This window comes from Schistocerca gregaria, chromosome 1, assembly GCF_023897955.1.
Source record: "Schistocerca gregaria isolate iqSchGreg1 chromosome 1, iqSchGreg1.2, whole genome shotgun sequence".
NCBI lineage: Eukaryota > Metazoa > Arthropoda > Insecta > Orthoptera > Acrididae > Schistocerca > Schistocerca gregaria.
The window spans coordinates 1150131591-1150151378 of NC_064920.1; the positions used below are offsets into that span (position 1 = coordinate 1150131591).

General features: G+C 45.6%; 1 protein-coding gene across 1 annotated transcript in view; it reads right to left on the reverse strand.

Annotated features, from left to right (window-relative positions):
* Positions 1 to 3201: 3201 nt before the first annotated feature.
* Positions 3202 to 19788, reverse strand: part of LOC126316475 (uncharacterized) — a 223209-nt gene continuing 206622 nt past the window's right edge. Inside the window, exons 5-6 of the mRNA XM_049992757.1 lie at positions 11346 to 11580; positions 3202 to 4000 (exon numbers count right to left, since the gene is read on the reverse strand). Of these exons, the coding sequence (XP_049848714.1) occupies positions 3924 to 4000; positions 11346 to 11580 (312 nt within the window). The 3' untranslated portion in view covers positions 3202 to 3923. The remainder of the gene's footprint in view (positions 4001 to 11345; positions 11581 to 19788) is intronic.

Below are 19788 nucleotides of genomic sequence, written 5' to 3' on the forward strand. Positions count from 1 at the left end.
AAGACAATTATTTACACTTTTGCCGCCCAGAAGTAAGCGACCTCTATTTGCATTTTGCGTTGCATGTAGCAGGTGTTCTGTTGTGCATGTTGCTGGACATTGGGTACACTGGGGCAGGTGGAAGGTCGTCTGCGTTACTCCACACTGGCAGAGTGGCGGCTCCTGTAGAAAACGCTATTTAGTTAAATTGCTCTTACATTTCGTGACACCGGAGCGTAGTCTGTTGAGGGATCTCCATATACACCAATTCTCTGTCTAGACGGGTGGCAGCCTTTGGCTTGGTGGAATCCATCCCACAGTACTGGTAACCCTTGCACGCCATAGTCCGATTCGGCATTCCTGTGGTGCCCGAACTAGGGCCTCGGTAGATTTGAGGAAGCTCTTTCTGGATTTTAGTCGTAGGTTTGCTGGTTGATAGAAGTTTCTGATTTTTTCTTCTCACTTTTTGCTGCTGCCTCTCGGCGGATGACGGGGCGTGCAATTCCCACTAGGCTGTACAAATTATCCAGCTCGTTCGACCACTTTTTGTTCATCAGCCTGGGACCCTTACCATGTAGGACTATAGAAGAGAGAGCGAAGATCCAACAAAGAGCGGCGTGTTTCGCCAGGAAGCACTTTAGTCGTCACGAGAGCGTTAGGGAGATGCTCAACGAACTCTAGTGGCAGACGCTACAAAAGAGGCATCATGAATCACGGAGCGGTTTACTATTGAAACTGTGAGAGGGTACTTCCCGAGAAGAGTCGGACAAAATATTACGTCCTCTCACATACGTCTAGTGGAATGAACACAACGACAATATTTAAGAAATTAGAGCTCATACAGAGCATTTCTGCTACATGCCATTCATGAATGGAGCAGGAATGTGGAGATCAGCTAATGGTAAGAGAAGTACTCTCAGTCACACAGCGACAGGCAGCTTTTGGAGTATTGATGTAGATGGAGGTGAAAGCTTCATTCACAAAACGGCAGCGGCACCTGGCCGATCTACCCACTCGGTCAATTCAAAAGACCATTGTTCAGTTTGTATTGCCAAGATACTGACTATTTTTCTACAATCCTAATGTCCATTTTTCTATACGAAGCGGCATTTATGTCCTATAAAAACGGTATTAAAAACCGATGATATTTCCGAAGTGACTTACATTATGATGCTATTTATTTTCAGTTTTTTGCATTTCGGTGCAGCCATTTAGATATTCTCTTCTTACGTATGTTTTCGGTGTGTTGTAGAGTTATGACATTTTTTACTGTGTAGGCGATAATGAATAACGGAGTTTTCTGATGCTTTATACGAGTAGAATGTGTATAATATCGCCAAGTTGGCAGAAGATACAGGATGTATGACGTCAATATATCAGAAGGATTCCACGTAGAAGAAACAAGTGGGATTTGTTATAATCATCATCCTGCGCAGAATTGTAAAATAATGATGGAAATTTCCAGGCTATTAAACTGCAGTGGTACGGTTACCCAATGATGATGCATGCTTTGTTTTACTGTCACATAAACATCAATGGCATTCTGCTACAGAAACTGCTAGAGACAGAAAGGGAATGACAATCATCGGTGATAATTTTCACTAGCGCTTTTAGTTCTAACATGTTGTGGGGATAAAGTAAACCTTCAGCAGCCTACTTAGGCTCTTTGAAATCAGCATTTACGTTAATGATAAACGATGATGGGAAATATGATAAGGCACTTCATGTGTTTTCTTCTAAGTAAGTGCTGTTTAGAGGAAATGATTAACGTGTTCTGCTACATGTCTTTTTCATATTAAATGGGTAAACATACTTGTTTCAATGCTAAAATATAAATATATCCCGTGTCTTAGTACTTCAAAGTCCAAACTCCGAAGTGCATTATCTACCACATCCTAAGAGCCCGTACGTTACTCTCCTTTCTCTTCGTATTTACAGGATGAGAGTCGAGCCATCTGCCAAGAAGTAGGGTTCGAGAGTAAAACTATGCAGATTATTTGAAATTTGTGTTTCCTGAGAATTTTAACTACTTGGATGAACCCCCTTTTGAAATTGGTTCTTTAGTTTAGTACAGCCTACCAGCGACATAGTGATATAAGTGATACATCGAACAACATAGGTAGCTTGCTCAGTTAAATTCCTGTGGCATAGTTCCTCGTGAATGTGCCATTAATAACTGGTAATTACAGTATGAAATAATTACGCATCCTCCTCTATCGGCGCCTCTCCCAAACGAACACTTACTGTTTCCGATGTACTCTGAAATGAATCACTTCGCTAATGATTATCCTTCGTCCGCATAGCCTTGGCAGCTCCAGGAGGGTACTCAGAATAGCATTGTTTGACTATAAAAGGGACAAATGAAAATAGCGAATAGAGCGCAATGAAATAAACAAACAACTCTAATAAACATATGCCCTGATGCCAATAGTTTTTCCAGTACGACGGATGCACAAGTACCATACCATGTTGCAGCACTGTTAATGTCTAAGTTTACGCTTATTTCGAAACATCGCAAATAAGCCGTACATCACGAAATGATAAACAGCCCTCGTTAGATTTTATTATCCTTCCGTGTACCTCATTACTGGTAAATAGCGTTTCGACAATAAGTGTATCGCTAGTGGTTCCCCAATCCCATGGCCTCCTAGATGCTCCGATTTGCACCCACTGTTTTTTTTTTGTGTATGGAGATATTTAAAAGCTTTGGTCTTCTACCAGTCCTGTTGATACTTTCTATGAGCTCTGGGAACGAACTTCGGTTGGCTATCAATGCATTCGGAATACTCCTCAGATTTATGATGTGTGCCAGCATCGATGAGGAGAAGTGCTGAAACTGGCCATGAACGGTGCCCATACGGAACACTTGTAATATTTTGGTCTTCAAGTGCATGTCTTGCAGTTTAGATCCTCAGGGACTGTCATACTCTTACTGGGAAAACCATTAGTTCCGGACCTATGTTTATTAGGATTATTTGCGTTTTTCACTGTCCTCCATCCGCCAGTTTGTACCTATTTAAGTCTCCCTGTAGAGATGGAAAAGAAGGACATATTTACTGACAGATTGTAGCTGGGCACTGTGCAGTGAGATATACTCAAACGACTGTTTGCAGAAAAATGCCCACAAAAACGAATATTTCCATTCCTTCCTTATACAGGACGCTGTTGTTATCTTACACGAAAGGTCCCTCACCATTAATGAGTGAAAGTTTCAGTCTGGAAAAGGTAAAAAGTTTGTTCCATGAAAATTTATTAAAGTTATTATTTCTTTTACATACATTAGAGTGTGATACCATAACTGTAACACATCGATTCACACAAAAGCCTGAAACACTTACATTATTAATCGTCTCAACATTTATTTTAATGCATATTTCAAATTAATGTTTTGTTAGTGTGGTAAAATAGTTACAGTTACAAACAATTGTTCCTGAAAGCTTCAACATTCTGAGTAAACAAGAAAAACATTTTGCAACAACTAGTACTTTGAAAGTCATAGCACTTTATAGATCAGCACGAATAAAATATTTAACAGTTAGATATACATTTATATATATATTCATATTTTTCTTCTCGCAGTACAAGACGTTACAAATCACCACGATCAGAACACAACACACATATATCAAAATAATATCGCTCGCATAAAATTAGCTTGCACACACACACACACACACACACACACACACACACACACACACACACACACACATACATACATATATACATACACGCACGCAAACACCCTCAAACACACGCACACACACACATATATATATATACGCACAAGGTGTCTTTAGGCTAGACGTTGAAGAGCACGGAGAACGTAGGCGACAACGGCAAGGTACAGGTCGCGTGAGACGAGAGGGTGTTGTTTTCGGGGGTTATCACAGACGACAGTGGCGCGGCGACGATGGCGCCGACGGCGGCGAAACTGCGAGCAGTCACGTGACGGCACTGATGAGCAGCGAGGTCAGCACTGCGGCGGCGGCGGCCAGGGGTCGCGACGACCGACCGCGCACTGCAACAGTGGGAGGGCGCCAGCGGTTAGCGCTGCTCGCTGCCTGTGCCACACTGATGAAGGGTGAAGTCGAAAGCTTGTATTGAGATAAAGAAAGTTGACATGAAAGTGCAACTGTCTCTGGTGTCATTTTGCTTCTGGCCAATACAGCAGTCATGTACCAAATTTATTAGAGTTCTGCAAATGGTGGTTTGTCAAATCAAAACATCCTTCAGCATAGTGACATGTCAGCACAGTGCTCTAAGCCCACTGGAGTACAGCGACTAAAACAATAAGCTTCAAAAAGTGGGTAAAATGGAGCTGCAGCTAATCACTACTATGTAATGTTGACCTATTGCCGAATGATTTGGTTCTAGGCGCTTCACTTTGGAACTGCGCGACCGCTACGGAAGCAGGTTCGAATCACGCCTTGGGCATGAATGTGTGTGATGGCCTTAGGTTACTTAGGTTCAAGTAGTTCTACGTTCTAGGGGACTGATGACCGCAGATGCTGTCACATAGTGCTCAGAGCCATTTGAACCATTTTTGAACCGATGATTAGCAAATAGGTAGTCACTGTATTCTATATGAACTATATCCCAGCTAATTTCATCTAATATATTTGAGTTTCTGTGCTAGTGCCTGAAACTGCTTATGTTCCCTTATGTCATATATCTTTTTCAAAATTACAATTTTAACGCTGTGTGGCAGCCACGCGGTCTCAGGCGCCTTGCCACGGTTCGCGCGACTCCCCTCGTCTGAGGTTCGTGTCTCCCTCGGGCAAGTGTGTGTGTGTTGTCCTTAGCATAAGTTGGTTTGGGTTAGATTATGTAGTGTGTAAGCCTATGGACCGACGACGTGAGCAGTCTGGCCCCATAGGAACTTCGGAATTTCCAATTTCACAATTTTAACCATAAATTTTCCGATACAGAAACTGTGGGAGAATTCGTTTCTTACAGATAGCATTTTAACATTAATTGTTCAAGGTGATATAACTACGACACCCCACCTGAAATACAGACAGAACTAGAAAATATGAACACACATCAAAAAAGTTCCGAGAGTTTCGGGACCGTGACCGTGACGTTCTAGGCGCTAGATTCTGGAGCCGAGCGACCACTCCGGTCGCAGGTTCGAATCCTGCCTCGGGCGTGGATGTGTGTGATGTCCTTAGGTTAGTTAGGTTTAAGTAGTTCTAAGTTCTAGGCGACAGATGACCTCAGAAGTTAAGTCGCATAGTGCTCAAGACATCTGAACCATCTGAACCAAGTTCCGGGACCTGTACAGAAAACTGCAGTAGGGATCAACATAAACATAATTTCCGCCCTTTTATTGCTCACGGAAACCACGCATTGAATGTTGCACCACCATACAGCAGCGAGACCTTGAGATCTGGTGGACCAGATTGCTGTATACACTGGTACATCAAAACTCAATAGCATGTGCTCTTGCATTGATGTGTGCCTATATTCGTCGTGGCATACAATCCGAAAGTTCATCAAGACACTATCTGGTGGACCAGATTGCTGTATACACTGGTACATCAAAACTCAATAGCATGTGCTCTTGCATTGATGTGTGCCTATATTCGTCGTGGCATACAATCCGAAAGTTCATCAAGACACTATTGGTCCAGATTGTCCCATTCCTCAACGGCGATTTGGCATAGATCCCTCAGAGTAGTTTGTGGGTCACGTCGGCCATAAACAACCATATTCAATCTATACCAGGCATGTTCGACAGGGTTCATGTCTGGAGAACATTCTGGCCACTCTAGTCGAGCGATGTCGTTATCCTGAAGTAACTCATTCACAAGATGTGAACGATGGGGGCGCGAATCCTCGTCCATGAAGACGAATGCATCGCCAATGTGCTGTCGTTGTAGTTGCACTATCGGTCGGAGGATGGCATTCACGTATCGTACAGCCGTTAGGGCGCCTTCCTTGACAACCATAGACGTACGTCTGGCCAACATAATGCCACCCTATAACAGCAGGGGACGTCCAACTTGCTGCACCCACTGGACAGTATGTCTGAGGTGTTCAGCCTGACTTGGTTACCTCCAAACATGATTGTCTGGTAGAAGGCACATGCAACACTTGTCGGTGAAGAGAACGTAGTGCCAATCCTGAGCAATCCAATCGGTTTGTTATTGGGCCCATCTGTACCACGCTGCATGATGTGGTTGCATAGATGGACCTCGCCATGGACGTCGGAAGTGAAGTTGCGCATTATGCAGCCTACTGCGCACAGTCACGATGACCTGTGGCTACACGAAAGACACTATTCAACATGGTGGTGTAGCTGTCAGGGTTCCTCCGAGCCTTAATCCGTAGGCAGCGGTCATTCACTGAAGTAGAGGCTCTTGGGCGGACTAAACCACGCATGTCATCGACAGTTCCTGTCTCTCTGTATCTCCTCTATGTCCGAACAACATCGCTTTGGTTCACTGCTAGGTACCTGCACACTTCCCTTGTTGGAAGCTCTTTCTGGCACAAAGTAACAACGCGGGAGTCATCAAACTGTGATATTGACCGCTTAGGCATGGTTGAACTACAGACAGTACGAACCGTGTACCTCTTTCTTGGTGGAATGACTGGAACTGATCGTATGTCGGGCGGTCTGGATACAGAAAGTATTCGACTGCTGCCATGGTCAGCGCATTCTCCAGATCTCTCACCAATTGAAAACGTCTGGTCAGTGGTGGCCGAGCAACTGGCTCGTCACAATACGCCAGTCACTACTCTTGATGAACTGTGGTATCGTGTTGAAGCTGCATGTGCAGCTGTACCTGTACACGTCATCCAAGCTCTGTTTGACTCAATGCCAAGACGTATCAGGCCGTTATTACCGCCTGAGGTGGTTGTTCTGGGTACTTATTTCTCAGGATCTATGCACCCGAATTGCGTGAAAATGTTATCACATGTCGGTTCTAGTATAATATATTTGTCCAATGAATACCCGTTTATCATCTGCATTTCTACTGGGTGCAGCAATTTTACTGTCCAGTAGTGTACTTCGTTCACGGTGCGGTCATGAGCATCCCCAAAAAATGACATTTTCTTTCTGCCAGTTGTTCACATCTCTACTTCGACCCTGCTAACTGTGTTGAAACTTTACAATGGCCGGTACATGCACGTCAGTTCACTGCTATGGCTTACATCAGCGTTTCAGGGCCACGTATTTTGCCCGATGACCTTTTGAGTAACAAATGTGAATAACATCATCTGTTTTCGATCTGGAAACGATTTTAATGGGAGACACATATTACCCAACTATAGTGCTATATTACAGGAATTTAGTAGAGAACGACGGCTCAGATTCGACAAACAGGCGTCTACGTGAGGTTGAATAGTGACGCTGCGGGCGCATGCGGCCCTCGCGATACCCGCAGATACAAAAGCGCCAGCCGGCCACAATAGCCTGCGCGCTCGGCTGCCTGCTCGACACGGCCGTACAATTGATTGCCTGCTCTAATGGCGTTGAACTAGTGCTTCAGCCGGGGTGGTGGCGCGGGCTCGCTGTGTCCGCCGGCAAACTTCGCATAATGGGACGGCCACGCGTCGCTCAAACACTCGATGCTTACCTTAATGGACGAACTGCAAAAGGGCTGTTCTGCGCATTGTGCAACATGTGTGGCATATCCTAATTGACTCGAGTATTGTTAGGAATGCCTGCACGATCTGCCCGTGTTGATTTTCAGAAGGTCTGCGACACAATTCTACAGAACAATTCGTGTACCCAAACGAAGCACTGCGTTGTATGAAATACCTACGGTAAAGCTGTGTAATAGTTTTATAAAGGCTTTATTAACAAAGACACTTCCATGGAATTTATTAAAACGTAGGGAAGGGATTACAGAGCATTACACAGATGCTGGGCAGCACACTACAGTAGCCGACGTTACAAGAGAGGCGTTGAGCATGACGGAGAGGTTTACTATTGAAATTTCGTGAGAAAACATATTACCTCCTTCCGCATACGTCTGGCGAAATGACCACAACCAGGTGATTCGAGAAATTAGAGAAAATACAGAGGCTTACCGACGATTGTCTTTCCTTCGCACCATTCGTGAGTGGCGCAGGCCAAGGGGGCGGTGGGGGGGGGGGGGGGAGGATCAGATATTGGTACCAGAAGTACCCTCACCACACACTGTTACGTGGCTTGCGGAATATTATGTAAATATAGAACAGGAGAAATCTAGTAGGGGACGACAAAGACTAGAATATGAGAAAAACGTTGTGGTAGATTGGGGTAGCAGTTACGTAGACATCACTTCCACATCTACATGTACATGGATACTGTGAAAATCACATTTAAGTGCCTGTCAGAGGGTTCATCGAACCACCTTCATAATTCTCTGTTACTCCAATCTTGTATAGCTCGCGGAAAGAATGAATACCTATATCTTTCCGTACGAACTCTAATTTCCCTTATTTTATCTTGGTGATCGTTCCTCTCTCTGCGAGTAGGTGTCATCAAAATATTTTCCCATTTGGAGGAAAAAGCTGGTGATTGGAATTTCGTAAGAAGTGTCCGTTGCAACGAAAAACGCCTTTCTTTTAATGTTGTCCACCCCAAATCCTGTATCATTTCTGTGACACTCTCTCCCATATTTCGCGCTAATACGAAACGTGCTGCCTTTCTTTGAACTTTTTCGATGTACTCAGTCAGTCCTACCTGGTAAGGATCCCATACCGCGCAACAGTATTCTAAAAGAGGACGGACAAGCGTAGTGTAGGCAGTCTCCTTAGTAGGTCTGCCACATTTTCTAAGTGTCCTGCCAATAAAACGCAGTCGTTGGGAAGCCTTCCCGACAACATTTTCTACGTGTTCCTTCTAATTTTAATACCTAAGTATTTAGCTGAATTTACGGTTTTAGATTAGACTGTTTTATCGTGTAACCGAAGTTTAACGCTTTCCTTTTAGCACTCATATGGATGACCTCACACCTTTCATTATTTAACCTGAACTGCCACTTTTCGCACCATTCCGATATTTCTTCTAAATTGTTTGCAGTTTGTTTTGATCTTCTGATGACTTTGTTAATCGGTACACGACAGCGTCATCTGCAAACAACCGAAGACGGCAGCTCAGATTGTCTCCCAAATCGTTTATATAGATAAGGAACAGCAAAGAGTATATAACACTACCTTGGGGAACTCCAGAAATCACTTCTGTTTTACTCGATGACTTTCCGTCAATTACAACATGGATCACAGCGTTAAATACAAATAAAAGTCTACAGATAAAAGTCTCCTGCTCACCTCTCAACCTCCTTCCAAACACCCACTCTATTCACAATACATCAGTGACATTTTAAGCTCAACGACTTTTTGATGTTCCTCTAGAGTGAACCTTTGATCTTATCGTACGTGAAGTACTTCATAATAGTCATCTGACAAATTCGGCTGATATTGAATGATTAAATGAAACAGTATTCATTCCAAAATTGAAAATAGCTGAAAATGGTAAAATTGATTAAGTCGTCATTAAAACAGCTATTGTTTAGTTTTAAGTTAAGTCGCCGAGACATCACGACTGACTGCCATCCCGATAAGAGCTTGTTTACATCTTCTAAGAACATAAGCAATTTGTGAACACTAATATTATAATCAAAATATCCACGTGTACTGCTAGTTTACAGTGTCCAAAGGGCACAATATTTTGGCGATCATACATGTCGCCATCATCAGGTGAACTGACGGATTGAGCTCCTGTGAACGTGCCGGCACGGAGATCCGTACGCTATGGCTGCTCAGGGGGAACTGGGTTCGGTCGCTGCGGCGGCCGATTTAAATACCCTCCGTCCGCGGAGCGCTCCATCCGTTGTCCGCGCCCCGGGCCACGGTCGCGCGGTGGAACAGATTGCGACGGTGTCTGAGATGGCGTCGGAGTGATGGCTCTGTCCGCCGTGGTCGTCACAACTTTACATTTGCTCGATTACTCTTGATTAACCCAATCGCTGGTTCCCAAGCCTTGCCCAGATTATAGCCAAAGTCACGGTTTATGAGGCCGGCATTGGTGCGAATTTCGATGGCCTCTCTAACAACGCATTCCCAGTATCTCGACGTCTGTAACAGAATCCTCTTGCGTTCATACTCCATAGCGTGATTTTCCGATAAACAATGTTCAGCAACCGCCGACTTGGTCGGATACATCAGTCGAGTGTGCCTCTGGTGTTCACGGCATCGATCCTCGACGGTACGCATCGTCTGACTTGCCACATTGACACGGAATCTGATACACGCTGGCCTTCCTCAAACCGAGGTCATCTTTGGCGCTCCCCACCAGTGCACGAGTTGTATTCGGAGGACAAAACCCAACCACTACAACACAACCCGTGGAGATGGATGAAATCACGAGGGAGAAGGTAGGCACTGTTTTTATTCCATATACAGGCGCACTCTCGGGGAAAATCGCCCGCAGTTTGAAGAAACACCGGGTCGACCGTGGCGCGGGGCGCGGACAGCGGAGGGAGCGCGCCGCGGGTGGAGGGTATTTAAATCGGCGGCCGCCGGTACCGAACCCAGTTCCCTCTGAGCAGCCATAGCGTACGGATCTCCGTGCCTGCACATTCATAGGAGCTCAATCCGCCAGTTCACCTGATGATGGCGACATGTATGATCGTCGAAATATTGTGCCCGTTGGACACTGTAGACCGACAGTACACCCGTGGATATTTTGATTATCAAATACGCCGGGAGAAATTCAAGAATCACACTAATATTATAACTTATATCACATTACATTTGAAGATTCTTTGACCGTCCACCCATTTCAGGCACACATCTACAGTATATAGGTATGTAGACGTAACATGGAACACAGCACTGAAGCAGATAAAAGGTAAGACTAAAAAAAATCATTAACCAGCAAGCTTTCATTCTCTAAATAAAAGTCTCCCACCTGCCGTCGTCAGGCCAATCACAGTTCAAGTCGATTCAGCAGCGGTTGAGATAGTTAAGATAAAATTGTTCTGCCCCATTTGCACTTTTCTAAGTACATTACATGTTTCGATCACTGTGGATCATCTTCAGATCCAAGCAGTTGCGCCAGCAACTGGTGCTGTCTATTCGGAACCACATATCAGAGTATAGTACTGGTTCTGAATGGACAAGAAGGGTTGCTGACGCAACTACTTGGAGCTGAAAATGATGCAGAGTGATCAAAACATGTAACGTAATTGAAAATGTGCAATGTGAGACGAAGCAGTAGATGAGAACGGTCTCTGTTTTCTAAAGACGTGCCCCTCAAACCGGGAAGTTTCGTTTGTTTTTCTCTTCCCGTTCTGGGTACTTCACCAATTAAGTCAGGCAATGTAGATGCACCATCAAACATGTTGGAAGTCGAGATGTGAGCTTACCGAGGAAGAGCGCCTCCCGCACGGTGTTGGGGGGCGGTGTGACCCTCTGCACGACGCTCTCGCTGTCGCCCTGCCACAGCACCGGCGCCACCTCCGCCACGCAGCGCAGCTTCATGGAGCCAGACACGAAGTGCGCGCCCGACACGGCGAACCGCAGGCCCAGCGACGAAGACACCAGGCCGTGCGCGTCGCGTTCATCCGGGAACACCTCAAGCCGAGGGTCGTCGTCGGGCACCTGAGGACGGAAAACGTTCGAAACTCTACCTCCCTCCAGCCTTCTCTTACAAGATGCCACTATGTTCGAAAACAAGAGTTATCATCCAAAAGACGCTGGACACAACCTACATAAAAGTGCACCGAGTTGCATACGACTAATGTCCAACATATACAAAATCACACTTCAAGAGAGGACACACAAGACAAGGATTATACTATACTTAAGCTTTAGTTGACACAGTAAGTTACCAAGAGTTAGAGTGTCCTAGCAGTAGTGGACACCATAAGATCCTGAGGAAGTTCTTAGCAGAGGGGTCGAAACGTCGATCATTTTAGTAGAAATATGAGGCGGCATAATAAGCCAGAAGATTTGAACTTCACTTCATCGCTGGAATTCACAGTAATACCAATTCCATGATTGCGGTACTGTAGTGAATACATGTCCTAGCTGCTTCAGCAAAATCTATGGACTAGCCGAAGATGTACTCAAAACAGACTTCATCTTATGAAATTCCTCAGGGTGACGGACGTTAGCTAGAATACAGCACTCTGCTGAACGAGCAACAGCTGAGGCTACTGTGGAAGCATGACGACGTGTAAAAATTGTGAATAAATAAGAGAACTCTAATGATATTTTATAACCGTCGAAGAGGCTCCACTGGTTTCCAACAGCTAGCTTGAGTTCAGCTGAAGACTGCATCCCAGAATTCATCTACAAGAGCCAAACTAAACGCACTAATAGCAGTGTTACTCATTTTTCGCTAGATCTAAGACTATACCAGAGCATAAGACAGATCATTGCCAATGAGCTTTGACGTTTTGCATGGCGTCGCCTGGCAGAATTGTCGTGTCTTCTCGTCGTTGTGGTATGTCGAGCTTGGGTGGCGCCTTGGGGTCGCGGCAGTCTCTTTCCGCTGACGACACGAGGCGCATTTTCTTGTTGCCACGCGGCCGACCGTTTCGAGCACTTTAGCTGCCGCAGAGTTAGTCTCTGCCCCCCCCCCCCCCGCCCTGAAGAACAGGGAAAAAAATAAGACAGGACCTGGAAGCGGGCAGCGGAACCACAGAAAGGTTTTCCTCCCCACCCGTCCAGAATTCCGCGTGTGCCATCGTTCTATTAGGGTCAGCAATGCAACCGGAAAACCCAACGGTGACAACAAAAGTTGCAACTGACAATCACCTGGCAGCAAGCCCCCTTTCCCCTCCTGACATGGCAAATAAACACAATACACAAAAAAACAAATAAATTGTCAGTATTTGCGATCCCCCCCTCCCTCCCCTTTCCTCAGCCCTCTCTTGCTTGTCAACGGCTGTGACCTCCTTGCCGAACACATCTTCAACCTAAGTGGCAAGCAGAAGTCCAGTCAATCGACTAAAATCCTTCCCAAACCCGCAACTGCTACCCAACCCCCGAACCACTCTGCTCCCCAACAGGTCATGAGAATGGTTGAAGCAGCCACAGAGGACTTCAACCACAGAGGCTACTGCGGGATAGCGCTACTAGACGTAGCCAAAGCCTTTGATTCAGTATGACATAGAGAGCTGCTCTACAAGTTGTACACACAAGGGTTTCTCGGGAGCATAGCTCAGCTGATCAAAAGCTATCTCACGAATAGGATTTTCTCCATCAAAGTAGAAACTGCCACCTCCACCAAAAGGCGTATTCGTGTTTGGGTGCCACAGGGATCGGTCCTGGGGCCCGTTTTGTACCGTTTGTACACTGCGGACATTCCTACGGCCCCCCTGGTGCACACCGCGCAGTACGCGGACGACACAGTCTTCTACACGAGAAATGCGAACAAGGACCTGGTCCTTCGTAGGCTACAAAGGGTTTTAGACGACACAGAAACCTGGGCCGGTCGCTGGCGCATCACCATCAACTCTGAACAGACGCAGGCAATGCTGATTATCGGCAGGCTCGGAAGGCGCGAACCTCCTCAACGTCACTCTCTCCACCTTCACATAAACGGAACCCAACTGCCCTGGCGGAGAACCACCAAGTACCTTGGCGTAACCTTGGATTCTCGTCTTACGTGGAAACCCCACATAGACGAGGTCCACAAGAAGGTCTGAGCCAGAATGTCCATCCTACACCCTATCCTGAACTCAACCAGCTCCCTTCCCTGCCCAGTAGCAGTAAATGTGTACCAGGCCCTGATCCGGCCAGTAATGGAATATGCGTGCTCTGTCTGGGGATACGCGGCAAAGCAGCACCTGGACAAACTCCAGAGGCTGCAGAAACGCGCCCTCAGGAGGGCACTGCATTTACCTCTTGGATTCCCCACAGACGATCTGCACGCCGCAGCAGAAATCCCACTCCTGAGAGAGTGTGTCCAAGATATGGCAAGGGCCTTCTGTGAGTGTTCTTCCAGATCAGGAAACGCCCTCATCCACTCCCTAGGTCGGTATGACATGTCCCGCGTGAAGCACAAGCGCCCTATGACGATCTTCGACGATTAAGTCGAAGAGAAAATCCCAATACCAGATCCTAAATCCTGCTCCTTGCCCATATAACACCAAACATCTCGCCAACCCCAGGCAAATACCAGACACATACAGAACAGTCATCATATATCACAGACACCAAAAAAGTACAGAAAAAATCATACACACACGTACACAGGAGAGTAAAAGCCGAAAGGCTACAAACTCCCCCTCACACTTCCCCAAAGAGGGGAAAGATGAGAAGAGCAGCAGCGATCCGGGGTCGAGACCCAGAGACTATCCAATCTGTCTGCGGACGCCACTGCCTTCAGATCGGAGAGTTCCTGATGTGTTTTGTCAAATATGGGATTCCACGCTGCACTGAGCTGAAAACCGCTAATCCTGTTTACTAAATTGTTGTGCAGACGTATCTCCACCACCTCATTGAACATCGAGTCCCAGAAACCATTGGCGCTCCACAGCTTCTTCGAAGTGGGGAAAGACGCAGCTGCTTCTGTTGTTGATAATTCTTCCGGGTTATATGGCTGTGGCACACGGAATACTTCTATTCCTAACTTTTCGTCCAATACTAAGTTGGACATCCTCAGAGGTATGGCTGGTCCTGTTGAGTGCTGCCGACTGCTTCTGTTACGTGCAAAACCATCGATCTTCTCAATAGCTCAGGACTTGACAGAAACACAATTAGGAAGCTTTAGCCTCGGGCACCAACTCCACCGCGACTGTATGGCCTCCCGAAGATCCAAAACGTCCTACTACGCCGTATATTGAATACCACAAATTCTCCGACGTATGGTGTACCCGAGTACCTGGTACAGCTGTTAAAACCACTCGTGAGCCACTGTCCTCATCATGTCAAGAACTCGACCGTATTTGTTAAGGTACTCCAAGGGTTATGCCTTGACAAGGAGAATCTACTAGTCAGCTTTGATGTCACTTCTCTTTTCATCCGGTTACCGCTGGACGATTTCATAGCTCTACTCGAAAATCGTTTCGATGAGGACACACTCAGACTCTTTCACCTCGTGTTAACCACAAGGTACCTCAAACGTGATGGGAAATTCTATGAACAAACAGATGGTGTTGCCATGGGTTCCTCCCTGGCTCCAATTATTGCCAACTTGTACATGGAGCACTTTGAAGATGTGGTACTGGACACCGCCCGCCATAAACCAAATGTGTTCCACAGATACGTAGACGACACTTTTGTAGTGTGGCCCCCCGACAAGAAAAAACTACAGGAGTTTCTACGCCACTTCAATGGCATACATGACAGCATCAGATTCAACATGGAGGTAGAAGACAATGGCTGTCTTCTCTTCTTGGATATTTTGATCAAGAAAAATCAGGACGGTACGTTGGGACACTCTGTCTACAGGAAAAAGGTGAACACGGACTTATATCTCAATGCTCGGAGCTGCCACCATCCAGCACAACGTACCTCTGTACTGTACACTTTAGTACAAAGAGCCAGGGCGATCTGTGACAGCGAGAGTTTGCCGCGTGAGTTAGCACATCTGCGGGAAACGTTCCGAAAGAACGGCTACACCGAAACACAAATAAGATAAGCCTTGCGTGCAGACAAGAAGCGGGAGGAGAAACCAGAAGAAGACGAAGCAAAACATGTGGCGTTTCTGCCGTTTGCTGGACCGCCAACAGCCAAGATCGCAAGAATATTAAAGAAGCACGAAATTACGACCATTTTTTGTGCACCGAAAAAAGTCAAAGATATACTTGGCTCAACCAAAGACCAGCTGGGGTTGCGGACGCCGGGCATTTATAGTAGTGAGTTCGAATGTGGGATGGAATATGTCGGGCAGACACAACGGTGTATCTCCCAGCGCTGTACTGAACTCATCAGGAACGTACGACTAGGACAGACAAACAAGTCTGCGGTAGCAGAACACAGCATTATCGAGGGACATACCTTCGAATTCGAAAAAACGAAGAAGCTGTGCAGCGCCAACGGTTTCTGGGACTCGATCTTCAAAGAGGCGATGGAGATACGTCTGCACAGCAATTTAGTAAACAGTGATAGCGCTTTTCAGCTCAGTGCAGAGTGGAAACCCACAATTAATTGACAAAATAGGTCAGGAACGCTCCTATCTGAAGGCAGCGGCGTCCGCAGACAGATTGGATAGTCACGGGGTCTCGACGTCAGGAACGCTCCTATCTGAAGGCAGCGGCGTCCGCAGACAGATTGGATAGTCACGGGGTCTCGACGCCGGACCGCGTCGCGGGCTCACCCCCACCACCACCGACGCGGTACCCCATATCGTGATTGGCCGGCCGGCCTACAGTGGCAGACGACGGCCAAGCAGCTATATAGATATGCAGAACACAGCACCCGACACTTGGCCAGAAGATGATGAGTACGAAACTTATTGAAACGTTGCGACATGAGGACGCCACCACTCGGCTGATAACCCGAGAAGAATTCATCAGCAAAATGAATAAATTTGATCAGGTTCGTACTGTCTATTTTGATACTAATGACTGCGTCTTCTGAATACCTGTGTAGACTTGCGCGGCCATGGTCAGAAGGCATAAAGCTTTTCTGAGTATCGTGCTAAGTCACAAATTAAAAAAAACTGCATTGGAGAAACCAACGATTCGGCCACGGTTACAATGGTCTTCTTCATTACGTTTTTGGTTCAACTACCGGTACAATGATTACTGAGCGTCATGGTTCTCCACTGCCCTTTGAGCATCGTGATGGTCCCGTAAGTATGGTTCCTCTTGCTAACGCGGAACTGGGTTATATGAGAGCTATTCGGAAATTAACGTCCGATCATCTGTTCCGTCGTGAAATGGAAAAACTGTGAAAATCAAAAATCTATTATTTGCAACAAATAGCCACATCTTCCAGCTGCTTCTCTACATTGTCACCTCTCCGACTTAGAAGTTCGTCGTAGCATGTTTTAAGCAATTATTGTCGCTGTTAGTGACGTATTTTCTGTGCGAACATCATGTCTGTGGTTTATTGTGTGTTCCTGTTGTCATGTCCTAGTTCTTGAAGCACAGGCAACGTATGTGTGGCCAAGTTCGTGATCCTGACAGTCGGGATACCAGTTACTTTGGAATAAGGCTGGGCATCTCGGACATATTCTGACTCGTGGTCACCTTTGTGCTCAGACGGCAAAGACCACAAAATCCACCGGTTAGTCTCTCAACCGTTAGGGGTAAGACTCAGTGGGACCCGGGGCAACCTGCGTCCCTGGTACTTTAATCATGATGCTGGCAACAATCAGACCAAATGCCTCGGACCTTGGGAGGTGACGGAGTCCCACTTCTGACAAACCAGGGACTCCTACGATACGACTCGGCAAACGAATGGTTACGAGATGGGGAGCTATTAATATCAATGCGGGCTACTCTGGGAAGAAGGTAGAGCTAGCAGGCGCTGCAAGTAAGATGAGGTTGGACGTTTTAGCTGTTAGTGACATTCGGGTAAGGGTTGAGAAAGAAGGGGAAGTGGGAGAATACAAGGTCTATCTGTCAGGAGTCAAGGCAGGGATAGCACAATGGGATGTAGGGCTTTACATCAGGAAAGAAATGGAACCCAGCGTAGTTGCAATAAGGTATGTACACGAACGACTGATGTGGATAGATTTGACAGTGTCAAGCAAGAAAGTTAGGATTGTGTCAGTATATTCCCATTGTGAAGGGACAGATCAAGATAAGATGGATAGTTTTTATGAGGCACTCAGTGATGTAATTGTTAGAGGAAAGGACAAGGACAGTGTCCTGCTCATGGGTGATTATAATGCCAGGATTGGAAGTAGAACAAAGGGAGTATGAAAAGGTTATGGGTACATTTGGAGAGGGTATGGAGGCCAACAGGAACGGGAAACAACCCTCAGATTTCTATACCAGTATGGGCTTAGTAATCACAAACTCCTTTTTTAAACATAAGAACATCCACCGGTGTACTTGGGAAGGCAGTGGAACCAGATCTGTCATTGACCATATAATACCAGGTAAGGAATTCAGGAAGGCTGTAAGGGACACACATGTACTCAGGGGATTCTTTGATGACACTGATAACTATTGAATCTGCAGTGAAATTGGTATTATGAGGCCGAAAGTGCAGGATGTCAGGTCCATATGTAGGAGGAAAAGTATGGGGAAACTTCAGGATAAGGATATCAGGCACAAGTACACAACAATGATCTCATAAAGGTACCACTTAGTTGAATGCAGTCAATTACAGTCACTGGAAAAGGAATGGACAAGGTACAGGGACACAGTACTAGAAGTGGCTAAAGAATGTCTTGGAACAGTAGTGTGTGAAGGTAGGATGAAGCAAACAGCTTGGTAGAATGACACAGTCAAGGCCGCCTGTAAAAGGAAAAAGAAGGCATATCAAAAATGGCTACATAATGTATCTCAGTTAGACAGAGAAAGTTGTGTTGAAGAAAGAAACTAAGCCAAACAGATAATTGCAGCAACCAAGAAGAAATCTTGGGAAGACTTTCGCAACAGGTTGAAGACTTTAGGTCAAGCTGCTGGGAAACCATTCTGGAGTGTAATTAGCAGTCTTCGAAAGGGAGGTAAGAAGGAAATGACAAGTATTTTGGACAGGTCAGGAAAACTGCTGGTGAATCCTATTGTTGCCTTGGGCAGATAGAGGGAATATTTTGAAGAGTTGCTCAATGTAGGTGAAAATACGATCAGTAATGTTTCAGATTTCGATGAACAATGGTATAGGAATGTGATGGAAATAGGATCACATTTGAGGAGAAAATGGTCAATAAATTGCAATGCAATAAAGCGGCTGGGATAGATGAAATTAAGTCGGAACTTATCAAATACAGTGGAATGTCAGGCTACACAGGATAACTGAAATGGTGTGGGAGTCTGGACAGGTTCCGTCAGTCCGGACGAAAGTATAATGACACCAATCTTTAAACATGGAAACAAAAAATATTTTAACGACTAGAGAGGTATCTCTTTAATCAGCAGTGTGGGTAAAATCTTCTCAGATATTGTTGAAAGGAAAGCGCGAATATTAGTTGAGGACAAATTGGATGAAAATAAGTGTGGGTTTAGGCCTCTTAGAGGTTGTCAGGGTCAGATCTTTAGCTTACGGCAAATAATGGAGAAGTGTTACGAGTGGAACAGGGAATTGTATCTATGCTTTATAGATCTAGAAAAGGCATATGACCGGGTTCCTAGGAGGAAGTTATTGTCTGTCTACGAGATTATAGAATAGGAGGTAAACTTTTGCAAGCAATTAAATGCCTTTACATAGACAGTCAGGCAGCAGTTAGAGTTGTCAGTAAATCGAGTTCATGTTTCAGAGTAGTTTCAGTGGTAAGACAAGGCTGCAACCTGTCTCCACTGTTGTTCATATTATTTATAGATCATATGTTGAAAACAATAGACTATCTGGGTGAGATTAAGATATGTGAACACAAAATAAGCAGTCTCGCATATGCGGATGACTTAGTTGTGATGGCAGATTCGATTGAAGTTTGCAAAGTAATATTTCAGAGTTAGATCAGAAATGTGAGGACTATGATATGAAGATTAGCATCTCCAAAACGAAAGTAAAACGGACTGAGTGGCAAATAGGAGGAACAAAGTTACAGCAGGTGGACGGTTTCATGTACTTAGGATGCATATTCTCACAGGATGGCAACATAGTGAAAGAACTGGAAGCGAGGTGTAGCAAAGCTAATGCAGTGAGCGCTCAGCTACGATATACGCTCTTCTACAAGAAAGAATTCAGTGCCAAGACTAAGTTATCTGTGCACCGTTCAATCTTTCGACCAACTTTGTT